This window comes from Balaenoptera acutorostrata, chromosome 4 (assembly GCF_949987535.1).
Source record: "Balaenoptera acutorostrata chromosome 4, mBalAcu1.1, whole genome shotgun sequence".
Classification (NCBI taxonomy): domain Eukaryota; kingdom Metazoa; phylum Chordata; class Mammalia; order Artiodactyla; family Balaenopteridae; genus Balaenoptera; species Balaenoptera acutorostrata.
The window spans coordinates 85,760,248-85,782,710 of record NC_080067.1 but is presented as its reverse complement, the minus strand read 5'-3'; the positions used below and the strand labels follow the sequence as shown (position 1 = coordinate 85,782,710).

The 22,463-nt window shown below is 43.8% G+C and overlaps 1 protein-coding gene and 1 long non-coding RNA gene across 3 annotated transcripts in view; one reads left to right on the top strand and one right to left on the bottom strand.

The window, feature by feature from the left end:
• The window catches only part of ARHGAP31 (Rho GTPase activating protein 31), a 113,993-nt gene that overhangs the window by 44,450 nt on the left and 47,080 nt on the right, over positions 1-22,463 (top strand). For both annotated transcript variants that reach the window (XM_057545278.1, XM_057545279.1), the window contains exon 2: positions 22,095-22,197. In XM_057545278.1, coding sequence (XP_057401261.1) covers positions 22,095-22,197 — 103 coding nt within the window. The remainder of the gene's footprint in view (positions 1-22,094; positions 22,198-22,463) is intronic.
• On the bottom strand, positions 9,515-10,774 carry LOC130708099 (uncharacterized). The gene is made up of 2 exons (XR_009008125.1): positions 10,457-10,774; positions 9,515-9,774 (listed from the first exon to the last, which is right to left on the bottom strand). It is a non-coding gene; the product is annotated as an uncharacterized LOC130708099 (long non-coding RNA).

The following is a 22,463-nucleotide window of genomic DNA, read 5'->3' as shown; positions in this document are numbered from 1 at the left end:
GACCCAACACAGCCAAAAATAAATAAATAAATAAAATTTAATAAAAAAAAAAAAATCCCAGCAAGTTTTTTTGTAGACAAAGACAAGCTTATTCTCAAATTAATATGGAAAAACAAAGGCCCTAAAATAGTAGAGCAATCTTGAAAAAGAAGAAGAAAATGGGGGGCTTCCCTGGTGGCGCAGTGGTTGAGAATCTGCCTGCTAATGCAGGGGACACGGGTTCGAGCCCTGGTCTGGGAAGATCCCACATGCCGCGGAGCGGCTGGGCCCGTGAGCCACAGCTACTGAGCCTGCGCGTCTGGAGCCTGTGCCCTGCAGCGGGAGGGGCCGCGATAGTGAAAGGCCCGTGCACCGCGATGAAGAGCGGTCCCCGCACCGCGATGAAGAGTGGCCCCCGCTTGCCGTAACCAGAGAAAGCCCTCGCACGAACCGAAGACCCAACACAGCCAAAAAATAAATAAATAAATAAATAAAGTAGCTATAAAATTAAAAAAAAAAAAAAAAAATTTTAAAAGAAGAAGAAAATGGGAAGAATCACTCTACCCAATATTAAGGCCTAGTACATAGCTACAGTATAAAGGTAGTGTGGCAAAGGGATAGACACATAGACCACTGGAGCAGACTAGGGAACCCAGTAACAGCCCCACATGAGTACACCCAACGGATTTGACAAAGGTACAAAGGCAATGCAATGGAGGAGGGATAGCCTTTGCCAGAACTGGTGCTGGAGCAATTAGATATCCACAGGCTGAAAAATGAACCTCCACCTAAACCTTACACAAAACTTAACTCAAAATGGATCATGGACTTACATATAAAATACAAAACTATAAAACTTTTAGAAAAAAAATAAAATCCTTGGGGCCTGGGACTAGGCAAAGAGTTCTTAGACTTCACACCAAAAGCATGATCCATAAAAGAAAAAACTGATAAATTGGAGCTCATCAAAATTAAAAACTTTTGCTCTGCAAAAGATCCTGGTTAAGAGGTAAAAGACAAGCTACAGAGCGGGAGAAAATATTTGCAAACCACGTATCTGACAAAGGACTAGTGTATAGAATATATAAAGAATTTTCAAACCTTGGCAATAAAAAAAACCCCTGAACAATCCAATTAGAAAATAGACCAAAGATATGAGCAGACATTTCATTGAAGAGGATGTACAGATGGATAAGCACATGAAAAGATGTTTACCATCATTAGCCACTAGGGAAAGGCAGATTAAAACCACAGTGAGATACTTGTCATGTAGTCATTTTTAATTTTGCTGAGCCACACATTTATGGCAGACATTGAGGGTCTGGTGTATAGAAGTTAATAATTTAGCCAGCAAAAGAGCTTAGCTCACCCCAGTGGCCATCTCTTAAGGTGACTTGTTGTCTTTTCATTTTATCATATAAATTCAGTGCTCTAGTGGTATCTGCAAATTTGGAGCTCCACAAAAGTCTCCAGAGGTATCTCTTCCAAATGCGGTATATAATTCCAGTACGATTTAGTGACTAATTAGATATAGGAGTAGCTCTAGTGTCTATGAGAATTGGCGCCATTTGACCCCATCAGCCGTCGAATAGCAATAGTTACGTGGGGTGGACAGAGCCTGGGCCTCTTACCAGTTGTGGGATGTGACAAGGGACCTCTTTCTTTGAGTCTCGGTTTCCTCCTCTGGAAATGAGAATGATGATTCTTACCTTACAGGGTGTTGTGAGGATCAGATCAAAACTCACAGATATGAGGTATCCATCCTAGTTCTCAGTGTGAGTGTGGGTATTGTTTTCACACACAAGCTAAGGCTGCAGTCTCCAGGAGGAATTTAAGTGACTCTCTTTCTGGAACAGTTTAATTCTGTTGACCATATGGCCAAGAATATGAGACAATCCCATACGTATTATTCTGCCTTGCTCTTCTCTGAAGTATGCTAATGCATGTCCAAGCACATATCTCAATTGAAAAGCCCCTCGCTGATGTTATGTAAGAACCAGAAATCTGTGCACAAGACATTCCTGCTACCTCTCAGGGGTCTCCCAGGTGTCCTCTCACTTTCTAACACAAGACTTAGAAGCTCTGGGCATTCCTGGAATGATGATCTAAACCATACCAGACTGCATAGCACAGCTTGTACCCAACCTGGTCCCCATCACTTTTTTCTTAAGATGATGACTGTTTTACTTCTTTATATTCATTGTCACATTCCTCAAAGTAAAGTCCCTCTGTGTTTCACAGCCTGATGTCCTCTGACTCAGTGTGTGTGTGTGTGTATTTGTATGTAACAGAATGTGTGCTATGACAGTATGTGCTTTGAAAAAGCAGTTCTGTCCTAGGCCAGCAGCTTCAAGGATTTTTTTCTGTTTAATAAGCCCTGCATCTTCATCCAGCTGTAGCAATGCTCTGCTAAAAACAAACTGAGGTCATTCATGTGTAAATGGAAACACACCAAGAAAAAAATTAATACCAAATGTACATCAAGATCAAAAGAAAAAATAAATTTCTCAATAGAATACTCAGAGCTATGCAGAGACGGTTGGTTACTGCTGGTTCACATAAAATTGAAGGTCAGAGCATGTGTCAGTAAAATTCTTAAAAAGGCTGTGACCAGCCAGAGGCTATGATTTGAGAATCCCACAAGGATGATTCCTCAAAAATCCAGCTGACTCCTGAATTACACAGGGAATATGTTTCCCCAGAACACTGTAATAAATGCAAACTATAACTAGGAGCATCAAGGTCTGTGGAACTCAGGACCCACAACCAAAACATTTCCATTTAACAACAAATACACCAAATATTGTAATGAAATTAGTAGCCATGAAATATTTGATCACAAATTACACTTTGATGAATTTTCAAAATCAAAAATATGTAGAAAGATAAATCATTCTTTTGGTGATCGTTGTCTGGTGAGTCTACAGAGGTTAAGTGTGGCTCCTTGAGTCTAGATACATTCATTCATACATTCAGTCAAGCATCCGTTCAAGAAATAGTGATTGAGCACCTAGTAGGTGCCAGGGTGTATTCTGGAAAAGGAGCAATAATAGGAAGCTAATTAAGAGAGGGATTCAGAGTCAGAGAGACTCAGCTTAAATACTGGCTCCACTATTTGCAAACCAAATGATGATCAGCAAGGCAGTAAACCTCTCTCAGCCCCTGATTTCTCACCTGTAAAATGAGGATAGTTATACTTGCCTTGCAGGGTTGTATGGATTGGATGAAGTAATACATATGAGATACTTAGCCCAGTGCCTGGCACACAATAAATGTTCTAAGGAAAAAGGAGGTGGTACTCCAAAAATTTATATTCCCTCAAGTCATAGATACCCTGGTATCTTGCTCCCACCTTTTCTAAAAGAGTGCTGCAAAAATATCCTCACCCATCCACCCACTCATACAGTCAAAAATATAGTTTGTAGCCAAGGAGAAGGGCCACCAGGAGGTGGGAACATGCGGAGGCAGGCTTAGAAGACAAAGAAACCTATGAGAAGAGAAACCTGATCAGGTTGTCAAGACTGGCTTCATCCTTGTTCTCTCTCCCTTCTCTCCGAGAGACCAGGTGGGGAAATAGCCTCCGCTCATCTCTACTGGGAGGGGAGCCCACCCACACTTCTGGACATCCTGATGCCTCTGACCCAGTGAGGATTCTGGCTCCCTGACACATGCACACCTGGCGCTGCCCCACCCCTTTCTCAGTTCATCATCTTGTTGGGAGGAGCTAAATCATGAGAGGTATCCCATGGATAGGCCTAAGGTGGGTCAATAGGGTAAATAGGAGTCAGGGAATATTTATGGATGTGGCTTTGTGAGTGTGAGGCTTAAAGGGAACACTGCTTTGGGGAAGGGACAGCAAACAGTAGGAGATGCACTCAGAAATAAGGTTACCATATTTAGCAAATAAAGATACAAGACACTCAACTAAATTTGAGTTTCAGGTGAATTACAAATCATGTTCTAATATATATCCTATGCAATATTGGGAAAATACTTACACTAAAAATTATTCATCATGTATCTGAAGTTCAGATTTAACTGGTGTTCTGTATTTTCTCTGGCAACCCTACTCAGAAAGGGAATTAGGAGAACATCCTCCATTCTCCTGTGATTCTGTCTGATACCAGATAGGAAGCAGCATTTCTGGACAGGCCACCAATCAGCTATTCTGTAAGTGTACCCTTGGGTGGCTAAAGCCTGTGACACAATTCCTTTGGGAAGCCATGGAGTCAAAATCGCCATTGTGCAGGGCATGGTGCTGGGCGCTAGGGATCCAGAGAGGAGTAAAACAGTCCTGGATATAAGGATCCACTCACTCTAGACGACCAAGTCCAATGGGATGATAGTCACTATACAAACAGCAATGGCAATTTTCAATATGTATTGGAAGTTTATTGAGATATTGTTCCAAGCACTTTTCAGATTATTTTATTTAAATCTCATCCCATGAGGTAGACTTTATTATTAACTCCAGTTTACAAATAAGGAGACTGAACCTTATAAGCATATGATTCTTTACCCAAATTGGGAAACATTGTAAAGTGAAAGGGGTTACTATCTGTAATTACACAGGACGACAGGCAGAACCTGGCACCCAGCCGGCACACTAGGATTATGGCATCGACCTCTAGATATGCCCACATCTCACTGGCAGAAAGTGGCAGTGGGAGGAGTTGAATCCAGGCATGATGGCTCCAGACCTCGTCCCCTTAAGCAGGAACAGTAGAGGAGGAGATTCATTTAGATGAATTCCCTCTTACAGACTCTAAGTTCCCTGAAGATGGGGCCTATTGTTTTGCTTTCCGTGGCATCTTTGACGACTAGCATGCAGCACCCAAAACATAGAGTGGCTGCCAAAACATACCTGATGGACAGATGAGTCTGGGAAGCCTTCATGGTGGGGGTGGGACATGAGCACAGCTTGAACAATGTAGAAGACTAGGGCAGGGACCTTTTTCTCTTCCCTTGATCTGTCCCTCTTCCCAGATGCTTGAGAGAAGGTAAGTGAGAGAGGACTACTAAGTGAGCTAAGCAAGTGACTCCAAACGAAGATGTCGGGACATACACCGTGAAGTCTGCTCTCAAGACTGAGTCATGAAGGGCTCTGTCAGCCCTTGCCCACCTCCTTTATGTGGACACCTGGGCACTCACTGCCTGTCCTCTCCAATCCCTCTCAGATCCCCTGGATTGAGAATCTATCACATGGCCTGGATCCTGAGCAGTCGACTGCCGTCCACTGGGTCCTCCACAGGGTACCAGAGCTGCTCTATCCTCCATATAGAGCTGATCCTCCTTGTAGGTTCCCCAGCCTCCTCAACCAGCTCAGGCCTGCTTTGCTCTGTGTCCCCAGGCCACACCTGCCACACTGCTGGGAGAGCGCCCTGAAAGGCTGCTATTCCGTCTCTTTCTCTTCAGGGAATTTAAGCCACTGCAAGGCCACACCCTCTTTAAACGGGAATCATGGAGTCTTTAAGACACTAAACAAACCCCTCCTCCTTGCTCAGGGTCAGCTACTCACTTTTTAAGAAGAGAAAGCACATTTTCAGAAGGGGAGAGACAAGCCTCTGGCAGCTGCCTCCTTTTCCTCTCTCTCCAGAAAGATATCATTAAACCCAGCTGACTCCTGCCTGACAGATGGAGAACCAACAAGAAAGAACTCTTCCTGACGTTTTTGTTCTACCCACAATTTAACTGCATGTAATTGAACTCACTAGACTATAAGCTGAGGTCACGGGCAGCGTCTTATAAGATACTTCTTTGAATCCCCAAAATCTGGCACAGTGTTTTACACGTGAAGATCCAATAAACATACTTAATTTGGTTTGACTGCTAAGGGTGCACCTCAGCTTAAATACCCTAAATTACTTCTGACACCAAAGTGTTTGTCTGGACCAGAGAGAGGCCTTCCAGGCACTTAAACCCTAATCCTCAAAACTAGAAAGAAAGGAAACCCTAATGACTTTTCAGCACTCCTGTACCCTTTTCTCAGTCTCCCTCTAACGCTAGGGCTTTACCGCTGTCCAGCTGAGTGACCTTGGATAAGTCCCCAAACTTCCTGGAGCCTCAGTTTCCTGACACTGAATCAAGCAGGTTCAACCAGGTGATTTTAAGGTCCCTTCCAACTCTGGCAGTCCAAAATTCCAGGATTCTGGTTGACCAACCAGTGGAAATCAGGAATGGAGTATGGAGCAGATGCTTGCAGGTGGGGATGGGATGGCTGAGCGGGAGAAAATAAATACGGAGCTGGGAAGGGAAAAAAGCCCTGGAAACAAATGTGTACTTTGCATCTAATCTGATCCTCGCTAGGACAATGTCATCTTGCCACGTCCTACATAAGGTCCAGCTGATGCTCACGCACCTGGCCCCGCCTTTCTTTTCATCATCCATCCGTGTGTGCACTTTGCTTTGTTCTGCGTGCTGCTTGAGGACTAGACTATGAGCTTAGATCATGGGCGGTGTCTTATAAATTGAGTAAGATGGACATAGCTCCTCATGGAGTTTACGGAATAGAAAAAATGCAGATGTTTAAAAACACAGAAACAAAACCTACTCAATCAAGTATGAATTTTGTACAGGTTGCTCTAAGACTATATAATAAGTACTCAGTCCTTTTTGGGATCAGGGATGGCTTCCCCGAAGAGGTGACCTGGTGGTGAGTCACCCTGTACCTAGATTCTCTCCCAGAAGGTTTCTCTGCTTCTAGGTTCTCCTCACTGTAATTGGTACTGACAGATCTTTTAAAACACCAATTTCTCGCCATGGTTTTCTTCATGGAAGCTTTACAGTGGCCTCCTTGTGTGCAAGCTTGGGTAGAGACTCAGTCCCCATTTGGAGCCTCTTTAGGCTGTTACTCCCAGCACAGGCTGTTGCCCTCTGGTGCCAGAGAACCCAGGGTGGAAGCCCTGACCCCTCCCCTGACCCCTTCTGGGTACCCAAGAAAAGGGATCAGAACCTGAGCCTTACCATTTAAAAACTGCCCATTCTTGGGCTACCGTTGGATCAGATCTGACCACTGACATTTTCTATAGCAAAAAACAAGCAGCAGAAAATTCCAGTTTTGAAGCTGTTAAGGAAAAGGTGAGGAGAACAAACGTTCGGAAAAAAAAAATTTTTTTTTTGGCCGCATTGCGCGGCTTATGGGATCTTAGTTCCACCAGGGACTGAACCCAGGCCCACGGCAGTGAAAGTGCCGAGTCTTAACCACTGCACTGCCAGGGAATTCCCCAAAAGTTAGGAATTAAAAGCATAGAAAGCTGGTTGATACCTAGCTTCCCTAACTCTAGAAGTAAGTGTCTGCATGGTAAAGTAGCATTTTCTTTATTAATTGTCTGTTCTTTAGGTATTATTTATGACTGCTCCTCTTCTGAGAAAGTGCCCAGAACTTTGACAGTAATCCTTCGTGCCATCTTTATCATTTGGCCTTAGTCCTAAACAGATCTGGTGAGGATCTTGTCTAAAAACAGAGCTGAAAGGAGGAGTTTCAGAGTGGTAAGGGAAGGAGTGATCAGGCTCGGGGAATTATAGTATCTGGCTTCTGAATGAGGCTAGTTCTGCACAGGAGACGTTCAGAGAATACTAAGTAATTCATGAGCTGCAAAACCTCAGGATAAAAGCTTGAATATCATCATACCTCGCTGTTTTAACAAACCGCAGATCGCCATTAATTTTGCCTGATTTTACATAAAGAATAATGCACTCCCTGCAAAGGAAAAGGTGCAGTCTCTGGAGGAGCATATCTTTTTGTTGTGATGTGTCAGAGATTCAGAGAGAAAGGTGGGGAAGGGAGGAGTGTTAGTCTCCAAAATACTCTATATCATATCCCTCAACTATGTTCCCTGAGGCCAAAAACCAGAAACTCAAAGAAATTAGACTATCTTGATTTGCATCATAAACTAGTGTCCAGAATTCTAGACCATACAGCAGAGCTTTGTGTCCTGTTTTTTGGCGATTTACTCTATTTGAGTTTACAGGAAAGGCTCTTGAGTAGTGTTCTGAAGGACCGTGGAGCATCTGCATGGGGGGTGCATCTCAGTCAGAAGAAGGAGGACGCAAGGGCATGAAGCATGGGCTTCAGGGACCCATGGGGGGTTTGCTGTGACTAGAGAGGGTAGTGTGGGCGAAGGGATCACAAAGAACCGAGCGTGCCCCGATGTGGCTCTTGATCTTCGCTAGGGACAGACGCAATCAGATCAGTGGTTTTTTTTATTAATTAATTAATTTATTTTTGGCTGTGTTGGGTCTTCGTTGCTGCGCGCAGGCTTTCTCTAGTTGCAGCGAGCGGGGGCTACTCTTCGTTGAGGTGCGCAGGCTTCTCATTGCGGTGGCTTCTCTTGTTGCGGAGCACAGGCTCTAGGCACGCGGGCTTCAGTAGTTGTGGCTCACGGGCTCTAGAGCGCAGGCTCAGTAGTTGCGGCGCACGGGCTTTGTTGCTCCACGGCATGTGGGATCTTCCCGGACCAGGGCTCGAACCCATGTCCCTTGCATTGGCAGGCGGATTCTTAACCACTGTGCCACCAAGGAAGCCCTTAACAAACTTTTTAAGAGGATCTCTTTCAGATTTTCTCCGAGAGTAGTCCCGAGAATTTGCAGGGGAATCTCTGGGAAGCTGCACTTTTCTTAAGCTGCTGAGAGCCTCTTTTGCACACCAATGTATGAGAACCTCTAGGAGGCTGGTTTCTAGGCAGGATTCCCTGCCTCCGTTTCAACCATTGGGAATGGTTGGCCCTGGGTCCAGGGTAAATTCTGTGTATGTTGATGAATAGTCATAAACCATGACCACTAAAGAGGTTTCAAGTTCTAATAGAAGAGGGTGAGATTTGGTGATTTTTTTTTTTCTTTTGCTCATCTGTATTTACATTTTTTTCTACTTGCAGTACTTGTATACTAAGAAAAAAGAAAACGCTAAATAAGATAAATTTAATGAGCATCCAGTATTTGCAAGCACGGAACAAGCTCATGGAAGAAATGAGTTGCCCCAAAAGGGTTACACAGGCAGGGAAGTGCCGTTGTTTTCAGCAGGAAAGCGGGGCCTTGTAACAACAGGAAGCTCTGGGAGGCCGCAGTACCCAGGCTTCCAAGCACAGCGGTTCTCGAAACAATGGCTGCCTGTGGCTCGGGAATATTGGGCAGGAAATGAAAGGACGCTGGGAGGGGGTGTGCCAGAGGAGCTGATAAGCGCTCCCTGTCTGTTCTTCACTTAGGCCTAGCAGGCCAATGAGGAAGTTGTTTTTCTAAACGCTCCCCATCTTTCATTAGCAAAGATGGAAAACACAGAAATGAAAAGAACCCATGGTGCCACAGGTCTGGAAACCATTAGGAAGCTAAGCCTCCCAGGAAACCAGAAGGTACAATAAGCAAGGGAAGGTATTTCTTGCTCTCAGGGCATGGTCCCTTCAGTCGGGGGGTGGGTACCTTCAGATGAACTCAGCACCATTTAAAGCCAAGTCCCTGGAGGACTCCAGCCTCCATAATAATCAGAATAGCACTGGGGTTAATAGGAGTCCAGCCATACCAAAGGAGATACGTGTAAACCTCCTGAGACTGAAGCTTGTATTTATTTAACACAAATTTCTGTTCGTATGGGTGGGACAAGTTGGGGAGTCAATTAACAATACAAAACCAAAACTAACAAAAAAGAATGCTAATGCTTTGCCCTAGAAGACCTAGATAAAAACCAGAACCAGTAGGAGCGAAGACCTGAACATTGCAGGTAGAAGTCAGATCCGCCTTCTTCATTTCTAGCCCAGCTTCTCCCCAGCTTCATCCAGGAAGTTCACAGGTCATGGGATGTTAGACCTGGAAGGAACATTAGCAATCGTCTAGATCCAGAACTTGAACCTAGTGCAGATGAAAATCTGAGGCTGAGAGTAGCTATTTTTTTGGTCAAGGATATACAGCTGGTCCATGTTGCTTTCACTGATAGGTACCCAGCACCTGCTACCTGTGAGTCACCTGCGGGCAACTCAGAGAGGAACACAGTCACTCTCCTCAAAGGTCTGAAATCTAGTACCTGGAGGTCAGGACTAGAACCCAGGTTCCTTAACTCCTTGTTGTTAAGTCCTTCTCTGTCATCAAGTTGCTCTTAGACATGAAATCAGCTCAGCTTTCTGTGGCTTTCTGGTCTTCCCCATGCCTGGTCTGTGCCTGGGTTTTCCTGGTGTGGAGGTTAGGTTTATACAATGTACTGGAAAGTGCATGAACTTGGAATTCAGACAGACTCATAATTGCACCCCAGCTTTGCCACTAGCTGTTTGACCTTGGGCAAGCCATCCAACCACACCAAACCTTAGCTTTCCGTCTATAAAATAGGAATAGTAATGTCTACACCTCAGAGTTGTGAGAATTAAATGAAATAATGATTGTTAAGCATGGGACCCCACATAGCATTTGGCTAGTGCATCCCATGACCACCTACTAAGGCATGCAAAAAAAGAAAAAAAAAATGGCCTGGACACACTCAGACGAGAAAAAAACTTACATTGTCCTCATTCTTCAGATGATTGGTGTTAGTTACCCATACAGTTCAAGAAGCTGGTTTATTTTCCCTGTTTTGTCTCATTAACCTGCTCAGCTCCATCCCTTCGCCTTCTGGGACTCTCTCTGGAGGCAGACGTGGCCATCCTCTTTATCCATCACTGCAGAAGAGCCTCCATCCGTGGCGTCTCAAGGAGCAGGTGGCAAGAAAGAGAGGGTCTGTTAGTCCAGGAAATAAAATCTTGATTGGGTGATCCAAGCTGACTGTGGTCTTAACGCAGTTCTACTGAGGAGTTAAATGACTTGTTGGCAATAAGGGAATTGATGCTCACAGCTGGGCCTGGGAGTGTGCTGGGGCATGCCTGAAAGAGCTTTCTGGCATCCGCAAGCAGCCTTATGGAGTGAGTGATGTCTGCCCGACAACTCCCCTGAGAGCAAAGTCAGACAGTAGGAAGCACGAGCCAAAAAAGTTTTCATAAATTATACAAAGCCTAGCAGCCTCCATGTTCAGCAAGGGACAAAAGGGACATTCTCAGCAAAGGGACATTTTCTGCACCGTTCCTGTGTACCAGGTGAACAGGGCCAGCTCTAAGCCCAAGGCCGTGTGAGGGCTTCTCCAGGTTTGTTCTCTGTGTAACCTCATCACACCCCACCCGGTTTCCCCAGTCAGCTCTGCCCTCCCTCATGGTCACAACCCTCCCCTCCCCCAAACCCAAAACACCCCAGAGGCTCCTTTCACAGTCCCTCCTAGGCTGTTTCCATTTGCTCATTAACTGATGATGTGTGGTCCCAGATATTTCACTGCCCTCAACCAGCCTTTTATCTTTGAGTCACAAAGGCACTTACCTTTCTTAAAGAAATTTTCGGAAGCAACTAGAAAAGAGTGAGGCTTCTCACCTCCCCTTTCATCCTCGGCAAAGTGTACGAGGTCCTCTGCACTGACCCTAAAGGGACACCTTATTTTCCCTTGTTGGATCGATATGTTTGTGGCAAGTCTTTTCCTTCATATTATCCCCTCCTCCACCCACCTTTCTCAAAAGCCTGTTCCCTTGAAGGGAAGAGTTCCAGGGTTACCCCTACTGAGGCAGCTGCATGGATTGGACATTATTCTAAGGGCAATGGGAAGCCAGTGAATGTTTTGGAATAGGGGAGGTTTTCCATAGTGTTTTAGAAAGATTTGTTTGGTAGTGGAGCTCAAGATAGAATGCAGTCTTCCTAGGCTGTCAAAACTCCTTCAATTTACCTGAATTTACCTTCTCTTCCACCAGACTGGTCTAGTCAGCATTCCTGGAATTCACCACATTATTTCTTGTTTTCCCACCTTGTTTATATCATTCCCTGCTCTAGCTGCATCAGAAAGTGGGTGATGTTTACAAAGTGCTTATTATATGCCAGAAACTTATTTAAGCTTTCTGCATGTATCACAGTATATAATTGCATCACATTGTATCTTATCACATCACAGCATCTCAAATCACCCCCTAGGAACCAGTGTCTGAGTTCTTATTGCATAGCCTTGTACGTCCTCCTTTATCCACTGATCAATCTCACAGCATCGTGAGGCCCCGGGGTGAGGGTCCTGCCTCAGCCCTCTCTAACAAGGTCCCTCTCATACTGTCAGCTCTCTATAATGTACACAATTTCCTGTTCTTGTTCAACACCTAAAAGCCCTGCCTGACTTCCCCCACCATTGTGTAATCTTTAGAAGAACTTCTGTCACGTTTCTGTGCCTCTCAACGGCCCTTAACATATTTTGCTTGATCGTTTCATACCGGCCAAGTTACTTAATACCTGTGGGCTTCAATTTCCTCATTTACAAAGCAAAGATAAATACCTTCCTCAGAAAGTGGTTGTGAGGACTGCACTGGGTACAAATCATGCATGAAAGTGTAGCGTTCAGGGGTCGGCACGTAGTAGGTACACAGTAATCGTCCGTTCCCTCTTGGCTTCTAGAGAGCAAAGATCTTATTCACTGTTTTGTCCCTTGGGCTGGATAGCCCTGTGGTACATCTGCTTTGGTAGAAGGAGAACCGTTGTCATTGGGAGGAGTGGGTGTATGGATGACAGAGACCTGAGAGCTCAGCTGGGGTGAGTCAGGGTGTGGAGCAGAGGGAGGGCCTGGGCACTTCTGTGGGAAAGAGCTGACTTGATTTGGCATCTGAAACCCTGGAAGTGAGGAGGGGAGGGGACTCCAGGATACAGTCTTCCATCAGGAGCCTCACCCAGCAGTGGAGCAGAGCTGGTCCTTGGTCACACCAGGCCAGCAGGTTAGGCCAATACTTCTATTTAACAAGGAGTAATTACCTCACAGGGTCATTGGAAAGGACTTCAACACACATAGAAATTGCCTCCCTAACTTTAGAAAGCCCTTGGGCTTCTTTAACGAAACTTGTTTTTTTAAAAACCTATTTTTTTCTTTAAAAAAATTATTTCTACCTCACCCTCATCATAGAAAATTCAGAAAAGCAAAATGAAGACTATAGAAAAGCAAAAACATACTATTAGCCTTTCAGTGTGTGTGTCTTTTATCATTTGAGAGATGGTGAAGGGTTGTGTAACCGGGACAGTCACTCTTTGCTCTTTATATTTGTGTATCTTTTTCATTTTTTATTCTTCTCTTCCCCAGTGTTATTGCGATATAATTGATATACTCAACTGTATAAGTTTAAGGTGTACAGCATAATGGTTTGACTTACATAAATCTACTGTGAAATGATTACCGCAGTAAGTTTAGTTAGCACCCATCATCTCATATACATACAATAAAAAGAGAAAGAAGGGCTTCCCTGGTGGCGCAGTGGTTGAGAATCTGCCTGCCAATGCAGGGGACACGGGTTCGAGCCCTGCTCTGGGAAGATCCCACATGCCGCGGAGCAACTAGGCCCGTGAGCCACAATTGCTGAGCCTGCGCGTCTGGAACCTGTGCTCCGCAACAAGAGAGGCCGCGATAGTGAGAGGCCTGCACACCGCGATGAAGAGTGGCCCCCGCTCGCCGCAACTGGAGAAAGCCCTCACACAGAAACGAAGACCCAACACAGCCAAAAATAAATAAAGAAAGAAATTTATTAAAAAAAAAAAAAAGAGAGAGAAAGAAAAGAAAGAAAAAAATGTTTCCTTGTGATGAGAACACTTAGGATTTACTCTCTTACCAATTTTCGTATATAATGTACGGCAATGTTAACTATAATCATCATGCTGTACATTGCAGCTCTAGTACTCATTTATTTTGTAACTGGAAGTTGGTACCTTTTGACCACCTTCATCCAATTCCTGCTCCCCACCTCCCCCACCCCCTCCTCTGGTAACCACAAATCTGATCTCTTTTTCTATGAGCTTCATGTTTTTTTTAGATTCCGCATATAAGTGAGATCATACAGTATTTGTCTTTCTCTGCCTTATTTCACTTAGCATAATACCCTCAAGGTCCATCCATGTTGTCACAAATGGCAAGATTTCCTTATTTTTATGGCTGAATATTATTCTGTTGTATATATATGCCACAACTTCTTTCTTTTTTAAGATTTATTTATTTATTTGGCTGCACTGGGTCTTTGTTGCTGTGTGCGGGCTTTCTCTAGCTGTGGTGAGCAGGGGCTACTCTTTGCTGCAGTGCGCGGGCTTCTCACTGCGGTGACTTCTCTTGTTGTGGAGCACGGGCTCCAGGCACGCGGGCTCAGTAGTTGTGGCTGGTGGGCTCTAGAGCGCAGGCTCAGCAGTTGTGGTGCACAGGCTTATGGTCCCTCCAAGGCATGTGGGATCTTCCCAGACCAGGGATCGAGCCCGTGTCCCCTGCATTGGCAGGCGGGCTCCCAACCACTGCGCCACCAGGAAAGTCCCAGCCACAGCTTCTTTATCCACTCATCTTTTGATGGACACATGTTTCCATGTCTTGACTATTGTAAATAATGCTGCTATGACATGGGAGGTGCAGATATCTTTTCAAGTTAGTGGTTTTGTTTCCTTTGGATATGTTCCCAGAAGTGTGATTGCTGGATCATATAGCAGTTTTACTTTTTAATTTTTTTGAGGATCCATACTGTTTTCCATAGTGGCTGTACCAGGTTATAATCTCACTAACGGTGCACAAGGGTCCCCTTTTCTCCGTATCCTTGCCAGCATTTCTCTCTTGTCTTTTTGATGATGGTCATTCTAACTTGAGGTGATATCTCATTGTGGTTTTGATTTGCATTTTCCTAATGACTAGTGATGTTGAGCATCTTTTCATGTATCTGTTGGCTTTTTGTATATCTTCTTTGGAGAAGTGTCTATCTTTTGCCCATTTTTTATTTGGATTATTTGGTTTTTTGCTATCGAGTTGTTTGACTTCTTTATATCTTTTGGATATTAACCCCTTATCAGATACATGATTTGCAAATATTTTTCCTATTCCATAGGTTGTCTTTTCATGTTGTTGATTGTTTCTTTTGCTGTGCAGAAGCTTTTTAGTGTGATGTAGTCCTGCCTGTTTATTTTTGATTTTGTTGCTTGTGCTTTAGGTGTTATAGCCAAAACAATCATTGCCAGGACCCATGTCAAGGAGCTTTTTTCCTATGTCTTCTTCTAGGAATTCCATGGTTTCATGTCTTACATATATAAGTCTTTAATCCATTTCAAGTTAATGTTTGTGAGTGGTATAAGATACAGGTCTAGTTTCATTCTTTTACATGTGAATATCCAGTTTTCCCAGCACAAATTTTCCCAGACTGTCTTTTCTCCATTGAGTATTCTTGGCTTCCTTGTGAAATACAATTGACCATATATTCTTGGGTTTATATCTGGGCTCTCGGTTTTTTCCCACTGATCTTCTTTTCTGTTTTTATGCTAGTACCATACTGTTTTGTTTACTATGGCTTTATAGTATGGCTTGAAGTCAGGAAGTGTTTTTCATTTTTTTATCAGTATATATTGCTTCTGTAACTTTTTCAAAAGGAACTTAAAAATAGATGTTAACCAGTAGGTGTTGAACACCTAAAAGACATCACCACAGTAAGGTAGGGACTGCAGTGGTAGAGTTTCAGGCATATGGGTAGTCAAGGGCAAGGAACCAAACAGCTCTCCTTAAATGGTGCTTCCATACCTGGCCACTAACTCATGGGATCTGCCCTCTTGATGGGGAGGGTTTGAGTCAGGTAGGTGTAGCTTGGGGCTTTTTCTAAATTTCCTCCTCAGTGTGGTACCATGAAAAAAGCATGAGCTTTGGAGTCAGACAAACCTAGGTTTGGATCCCAACTCTGACACTTACTAGCTGTGTGATGTTGGGCAACTTGCCTAACCTCTCTGAGAATCAGCTTTCACATTTTCAAAATGGAGAATTTTATGTCTTTTGTGGATTGGCTATGATTATAGAATGGAGAATGCTGTTAAAAGAGAGAGAGAGAGAGAGAGAGAGAGAGAGAGAGGGAAAAAAAGCACCTCATGTAGTGCCTGGCACATAAAAAGTGTTTTCTTCTTTGAAGGACCCAAATATCAATGGAGGACTGAAAACCCATCTGGAGAGTAATGACCAATCCCTTGTTTAGCAAAACATTTCAAGTGCTTGTGTTTTCAAGGCTATTCTAGATGAATGAGACAGAACTATCCTCATTGTCCCTAAAGAGCTCACAACTTAGTGATGGAGATGACGTAGGTTCAGGCAACACCTAGCACTTAGTGCTGGATAAGAGCAGGTTTGCAATAAGTATTTGCTGAATTGGATTTTTTAATGAAAAGTTTTGGGGAAATGTAATATATTCTTATAGTTCAAAACTCAAAAGTATAGAAGAGTATACAATGAGAAGTCTCCCTCTTACTCATAGCCCTGGCCTCAGCTTCCCAGTTTCTTTTCCCATAGGCAACTAAAGTTATCACTTTATTGTGCATCCTTCCATAGATATTTAATGCATATACAAAGGAATTGTATAGCTGTTCTGTTATTCTCTCTTTTTGAAAAAACAAATGCTCATATACCATTACACTGGTCTGTGCCTCATTCTTTCTGCTTAACAATATATCTTGGAGACTGCTGTATATCAGTACATGAAAGTTTCCTCATTCTTTTTGATGACTATATAGTATTCCATTATATGGATATTCCATTATTTATATAAATAGCTTCCTATTGATGAACAATCTCATGCTATTACAAAAATTGCTGCAATGAATAACCTTGTAGATATAGAAATGTTCTAGAATTGGAATAATGAAAATGTTCTGAAACGTGATTGTTGCTTAACTGTCAATATAGTGTAAACCACTTAATTATGTGCTTTAAAAGGGTGAATTTTATGACATTTGATTTATATCTCAATTTTTTTAAAGTTTAGAGAAACAGAAAAAGAAACTTTACCCCAAGGAGGACAGGCTAAATCCTGACATATTTAAAAAACAGTTGTCCTTGGAAAATTGGAAAGCAGTTAATTTGCTTTTTGTAAAGAACAGAGAACATTATACTTTAAAAAATAAACACCACGAATTTTCAGACTTTTCTATAATTCTACGTTAGGTCGGGAGGAAGAGAGAAGAGGTTAAAACAGGGAGGAGAAAGAAGAATCAAAGAGGGAGAGTTGCAGGAGAACAGCGACCCCTCAGGCAAACCAAGTCCCACAGAGGCTGGGAGGAGCGTGCCACAGGAGACATGGAGGCGCAGGAGAGATGGAGGTGCAGGAGACATGGAGATGCAGGAGAGATGGAGGTGCAGGAGACATGGAGATGCAGGAGAGATGGAGGCGCAGGAGACATGGAGGCTCAGGAGACATGGAGGCTCAGGAGAGATGGAGGCGCGGGAGACATGGAGGCGCGGGAGACATGGAGGCTCGGGAGAGATGGAGGCGCGGGAGACCTGGAGGCTCGGGAGAGATGGAGGCACGGGAGACATGGAGGCTCGGGAGAGAGGGAGGCTCGGGAGAGATGGAGGCGCGGGAGAGAGGGAGGCTCGGGAGAGATGGAGGCGCAGGAGACATGGAGTTGCAGGATCGAGGAAGGAGGGGACAGAAATACAGAGCAGGAGCTGACAGAGGGAGAAGGTACAGGAGCCACTGTGACGGCTCTTAGATTCCTGCAGAATGGAAAGCTGGGAAGTTCTCTGTTGACAACCAGAAATAATAGAAAAGTGATTGAAATCTTTACTTCATCTCTTAAAAAATGCCGTAGTAAAGCAGGCTTATTCACAGCACAGCAGAGCTGCCTGAAGCCCTCACTCTCTCCCCTGTGCACAGCAGGAGATTCTCAAAGATTTCTTCCCTGTTCAGCAGCTTGTCTCTCTCTGACTCTCCCCCTGCAAGTATCAGTTCTTCATCCACCAGTGATCCTTGGTCCTTTCTATCACCTCAGTCAAGGTGATGAATATATCCATCATGCCCAAAAGTTTCCTCGGCCCCTCCGCAGCTCCTGCCTCCTGCCTCTTCCCTGCTTTCTCCCACTATAAATTAGTTTGCATTTTCTTGAGTTCTATGTGGATGGAATCATATAGCATGTACTCTTCTATAGAATGGCTTCTATCGCCCATATGCTATATCATCCCTTGTTATTGCTGAGTAGTAGTCCATTGTATATATGTACCACTAGACTTTACCCTGATGGTTAGGGATGCAGGACCCAGAGAGGGAATGAAATATGACCAGTACAGGACCTCAACAAAAATCCAGAATGGAGTGGGAGGAGTGCCATATTTCCCTAACACAAATGCAATTTGCACTGTGAAAGAATGAGGCTGCCATGATCACATAACTGATCAAATAAAACTGTGTTTGTTCCAATCTCCATCTCCAGATCTGATCAGATTCCAGCCATACAGGGAAGTGGGGCAGCTTTGCAGGCATTACCTCTGGGGGGATTCAGAGAAATTATTTGATTGCTGGCCTTTTCTGCCCTAAACCCTTGAAGAAGTTTGGAATTGAGGAAAGAAGTACCGCCACGTTATTTATGAGTATAAAATGACTTCTAGTTGTACCAAGTTGGACCAACTGAAACAAAGGACTTTAAAACGTTTTGTAGATTGTAAAGCATAAATCAAAGGCAAAGCCTTCTTTTCTGTCAGAAACCATCTCAGGATTTATCTTGTGCTCCGATTAAAAGTTAAAGTTAAAGATCGCTGCTCCAGGAAAAACCAAACCAAACCAAACAAAAAAGGGACTTAGAGAACCATCAGTGCGATAATTCAAAGAAGTCATAATGTTATAGCATAATCAGCAACTGTGTGTACCTCTGTAGGAGGAGACTTAATGTTCTTTGGGTCCATGATAAATACCACAGAACTAGTTCTGTGGCTCAAACCTTCTATAGCAACCTAAACAGGCAATGGAGGCTTTCTTTCCATCTATACCTACTCAGCCATTTTGTATCAAGGTTCTATCCTGTCCAGAATCCTAGGGTGTCCCCAATTTGGTTGGGCCCCAGGAACAACAGTCTAAAGAATTCTGAGACTTTGAGACGATACTCTCGGCAGCCCCTGCAACACCACCGGCCAGTATTACCTTTAGAGCCTTGCTCCCCTAAGTATGGGCTGCAGATCGGCTATATCTGAATCACCTGGTAATTTGTTAGAAATACAAATTTTTGACTCCCCCCCTCCACCCTCCCATTAGAATCTGCATGTTAACAAGATCCCAGGGGTTTGTATCCACATTAAAATATGAGAAGCTCTGGTCTAGACAGTCGTTCTTCAACTTCAGCATGCATCAGAATCACCTGGGAAGCAGCTGCTGGACCTCATCTAGGGACCACAGTCTGAGAACCACTTCTCTGGCTCTAGAGCTGGATGATTACAGAGATCAAGTGGATCCTTTCTCATTTACTGAGTATGATGGAGAATTCCTACATCTTCCAACTCGGCCCAAGAAGACGAGAATCCAAGAAAGTTAACACACCTCAGGGACCAGGACCATGGCCTCTTCCCTTGGGTTGTTTTAATATTGCCTCCTGTTTAAACAGAGCTGTGGACTAGAGGTTCTGGGGCCTCTGTACCAAATTTATGGCAGAGGCTCCATCCGGGAATGTGTTTTCCTCACCTTTAAAACAAATGGAGCCTGAGTTTATACAACTGAGAGCCATGGTACTGGGAGGTGGGTCTTTGAAAATGGGATAGGACAGATTGTGACCCTGCACTGCCCGTCTGTGGAGTGTTCCTTATAGAAGCCCTTTGAGGCTGAGGCTTTTGTCTTTGAGTCCTCTTCGAGAATGCTCCAAGCTCTCAAGGCCACCTGTGCCGTGCAACAGCCATATACCTTGGTACAGACTCACATTGTGAAACACATCAAGGTCAAGCACAGTTCCAGGACTGCTAACGAAATCTGTACACTGTTGGGTCAGGACTGCTGCCTTTGTATTATGAAGATACACCTCAGTGCATAGAAAAGTGACCTCAACCAGAGAGGGACACAAAAGCCATTCTGAATAGGGAGGTGAGTGTTGACTTGTAAGAGGTTGGTCAGCTCTACCCCAACTGCCCATCAGATGGGAGGCAGCAAACTGTTTTCACCAAGACTGAATCTCACAAATAATAAATCTACATCATATAGGAGCTTCAAATAGATATAACTGTCATTGTAGAATGCTGCTTATATGCCAGGGTCTGTGCTAAGTATTTACAAGTATTACTTCAATCCTAGCTATGAGGTTAATATCACTGTTATCCTCATTTTGCAGATGTGGAAACTAAGAAACGGAATTATTGCATATTTTGCCCAAGGTTACAAAGGCCGTGTGGCATTCAATCCTGTGCTCTTGACCATGACTTTGCGTGGCAGGTTACAGAACAACATCTTGTTGTGGTTGGGAAAGAGTCGACCTACTGTGAACAATAGGGATTTTTTTTTTTAAACAATACAGCTTTTTTAAGCATGGGAACTCTGTTTGCTTATTTATTTATTTATAAAATTTATTTAGAGGCATGAGGCATAAATAGGGTTCTCACCAAGAACCCTATTTCATAAAATAGATCAAAGTATAGCTCTTCTAATTGAAGCCAGGTAGGGGCTCTGGACCCCTGCCCACACTCACAGCCCCTCCTCCGCCACACCCACTCCTACCCCGTATTCACTCACAGGGAATATTTCCACCTCTGTGGTCTCTGGCCTCAATATTTCCAATCCCAAGTTTACTTCCTGCCCTCTTTCCACCTTGGGTAACTAAGAAGCTTCCCACTAGTTGGTCATGAATGACAGGGGCAAAACATGGATGTGTCCTGGAGAAGAAAGGCTCTGGGGATGCACAGCCTTTGCGAGGTGGGTGGAATACTTTAAATATGATGAATTTTACTCAGCACCTAAAATGATAGTTAGTGGTTGAAGGAAATGATGGGGGAGTTGTTTAGAAAGTATGGTAATAGAGAATCCAGGAAGAATGTTGAGCCTGAACACCTAGTATCGACCCATGTAAAGATCCAGTCCAGCTTAGTATTGTGTGTGGGTATGATCATGTGCATTAAGCATTAATGGATTGGCTTTAGTCTCATCCAAGGCATTAATGGACTGAGTATGTTTTGGGGGAGTGAGCACAGTGCCAGCCCAAGCCCTGGTTCATGGAGTTCCCATACCACCTCTGTGCCTGAGGACTTCAGCACCCAAGGCTCTGGTAGTTCCAGACCATCTACAACACTCTCACAGAGGGACCTCCGGTGGATCTGTCCAAAGACCAAAGTGACAAGTGACTTGCCACTCTCTCCATGCCATCCAGAAGGCCTGTGGCTGCCATTCTGGGTCACTGAGCTGGCTGGGCTGATCAGGTTCAGCCCTGAGGAGAGAACAGCATAGCCAGACCCTTTTACCCAGGCACTGGACTTCGGGAGTGGCAGGAATTTGAGAGGCCATGTTGGTCCCTTATATGAGGTCCATTCTATCAATGACTGGTTTGACCCATGTGGTGGTGGTGCCGGGGCGGGGTGGGGGGGGGGAGGTTCTCACCTTTAAAAAAAAACACTTACACCTTTAAATCACCTATAACATTTTGGCAGATATTCTTCCAATCTTTTTTCCCTTTGCAGTTTTTTAAACATAGCTGAATTCACAGGGTATATTTGATTTTGTGCCTTGTTCTTCTTTTACCTACCTACATCATAAGCATTTTTCCAGGTGTTAATTACTTTTCATAAGCAACAAGTACTCTTGAGTGAGGTAAATAAATTTACCTGCCCCTTGGTTTCTTCATGTGTAGACTAGGCAAGAGTTGTCTAATTTTATCACATAACAGTCACCTAGAAGGCTTTTTAAGACACAGATTGCTGGGCGCCACCTCCAGAATTTCTGATTCAGTGGGTGTGAGTGGGGCCTGGGAATTTGCATTCCCAACAGGTTCCCAGGAGATGCTGGTGCTACTGATCAGGGGACCACACTGGGAGAACCAGTGACATGAGGAGATTGTGTTGTGGGATTTCCAAGGTCACTGCTCGTTTCAAAAATCTAAGTGTTAGCATATTTTACAAATTCTTAAAAAAAGAAAAGTCCTAACTCTTAAAACATATGGGTTTTCCAAACTTTAACAAAACCCTATGATTTTTTTTTAAATATCAAAGAACATCATCTACCATTTACAAGTAATTGTTTCCACTTGTAGCTCATATGCATTCCATACTTACTTCTCTTTGAAGTTACCTGGATTTTTAAAAGGCTATCTTTAAAAGACAGTCAGACTTATCCCTAATACTTTATTTTTTCTTTTCCTTTGCATAGTTCCATATGTATTGAAGAGCTGTGCAGAATTTATAGAGACTCACGGCATTGTGGATGGAATTTATCGGCTTTCAGGAGTCACCTCAAACATACAACGGCTAAGGTAAGCCAAAGAACAGCCCCCCAAAGGATTCTTCCATGATCCTTCCTCTGTTCATACCTCTATCTGCAGGTGTTGGGGGTATTAAAAACTGAAGGGATTGAGGGAAGGATGGCAGGGCAGAAGATCAAGTGCTGATGTTTTCAGATGCCTAACTCTTCTTAATCTAATCAGGAAGCTCTCCAGTCTGATGTAATTCTTTCCAACAAAAACTCCTGAGGGCTTTTCATCTGTTCCTATGTCTTGCACCAGATTTATCCCTCTTAGGT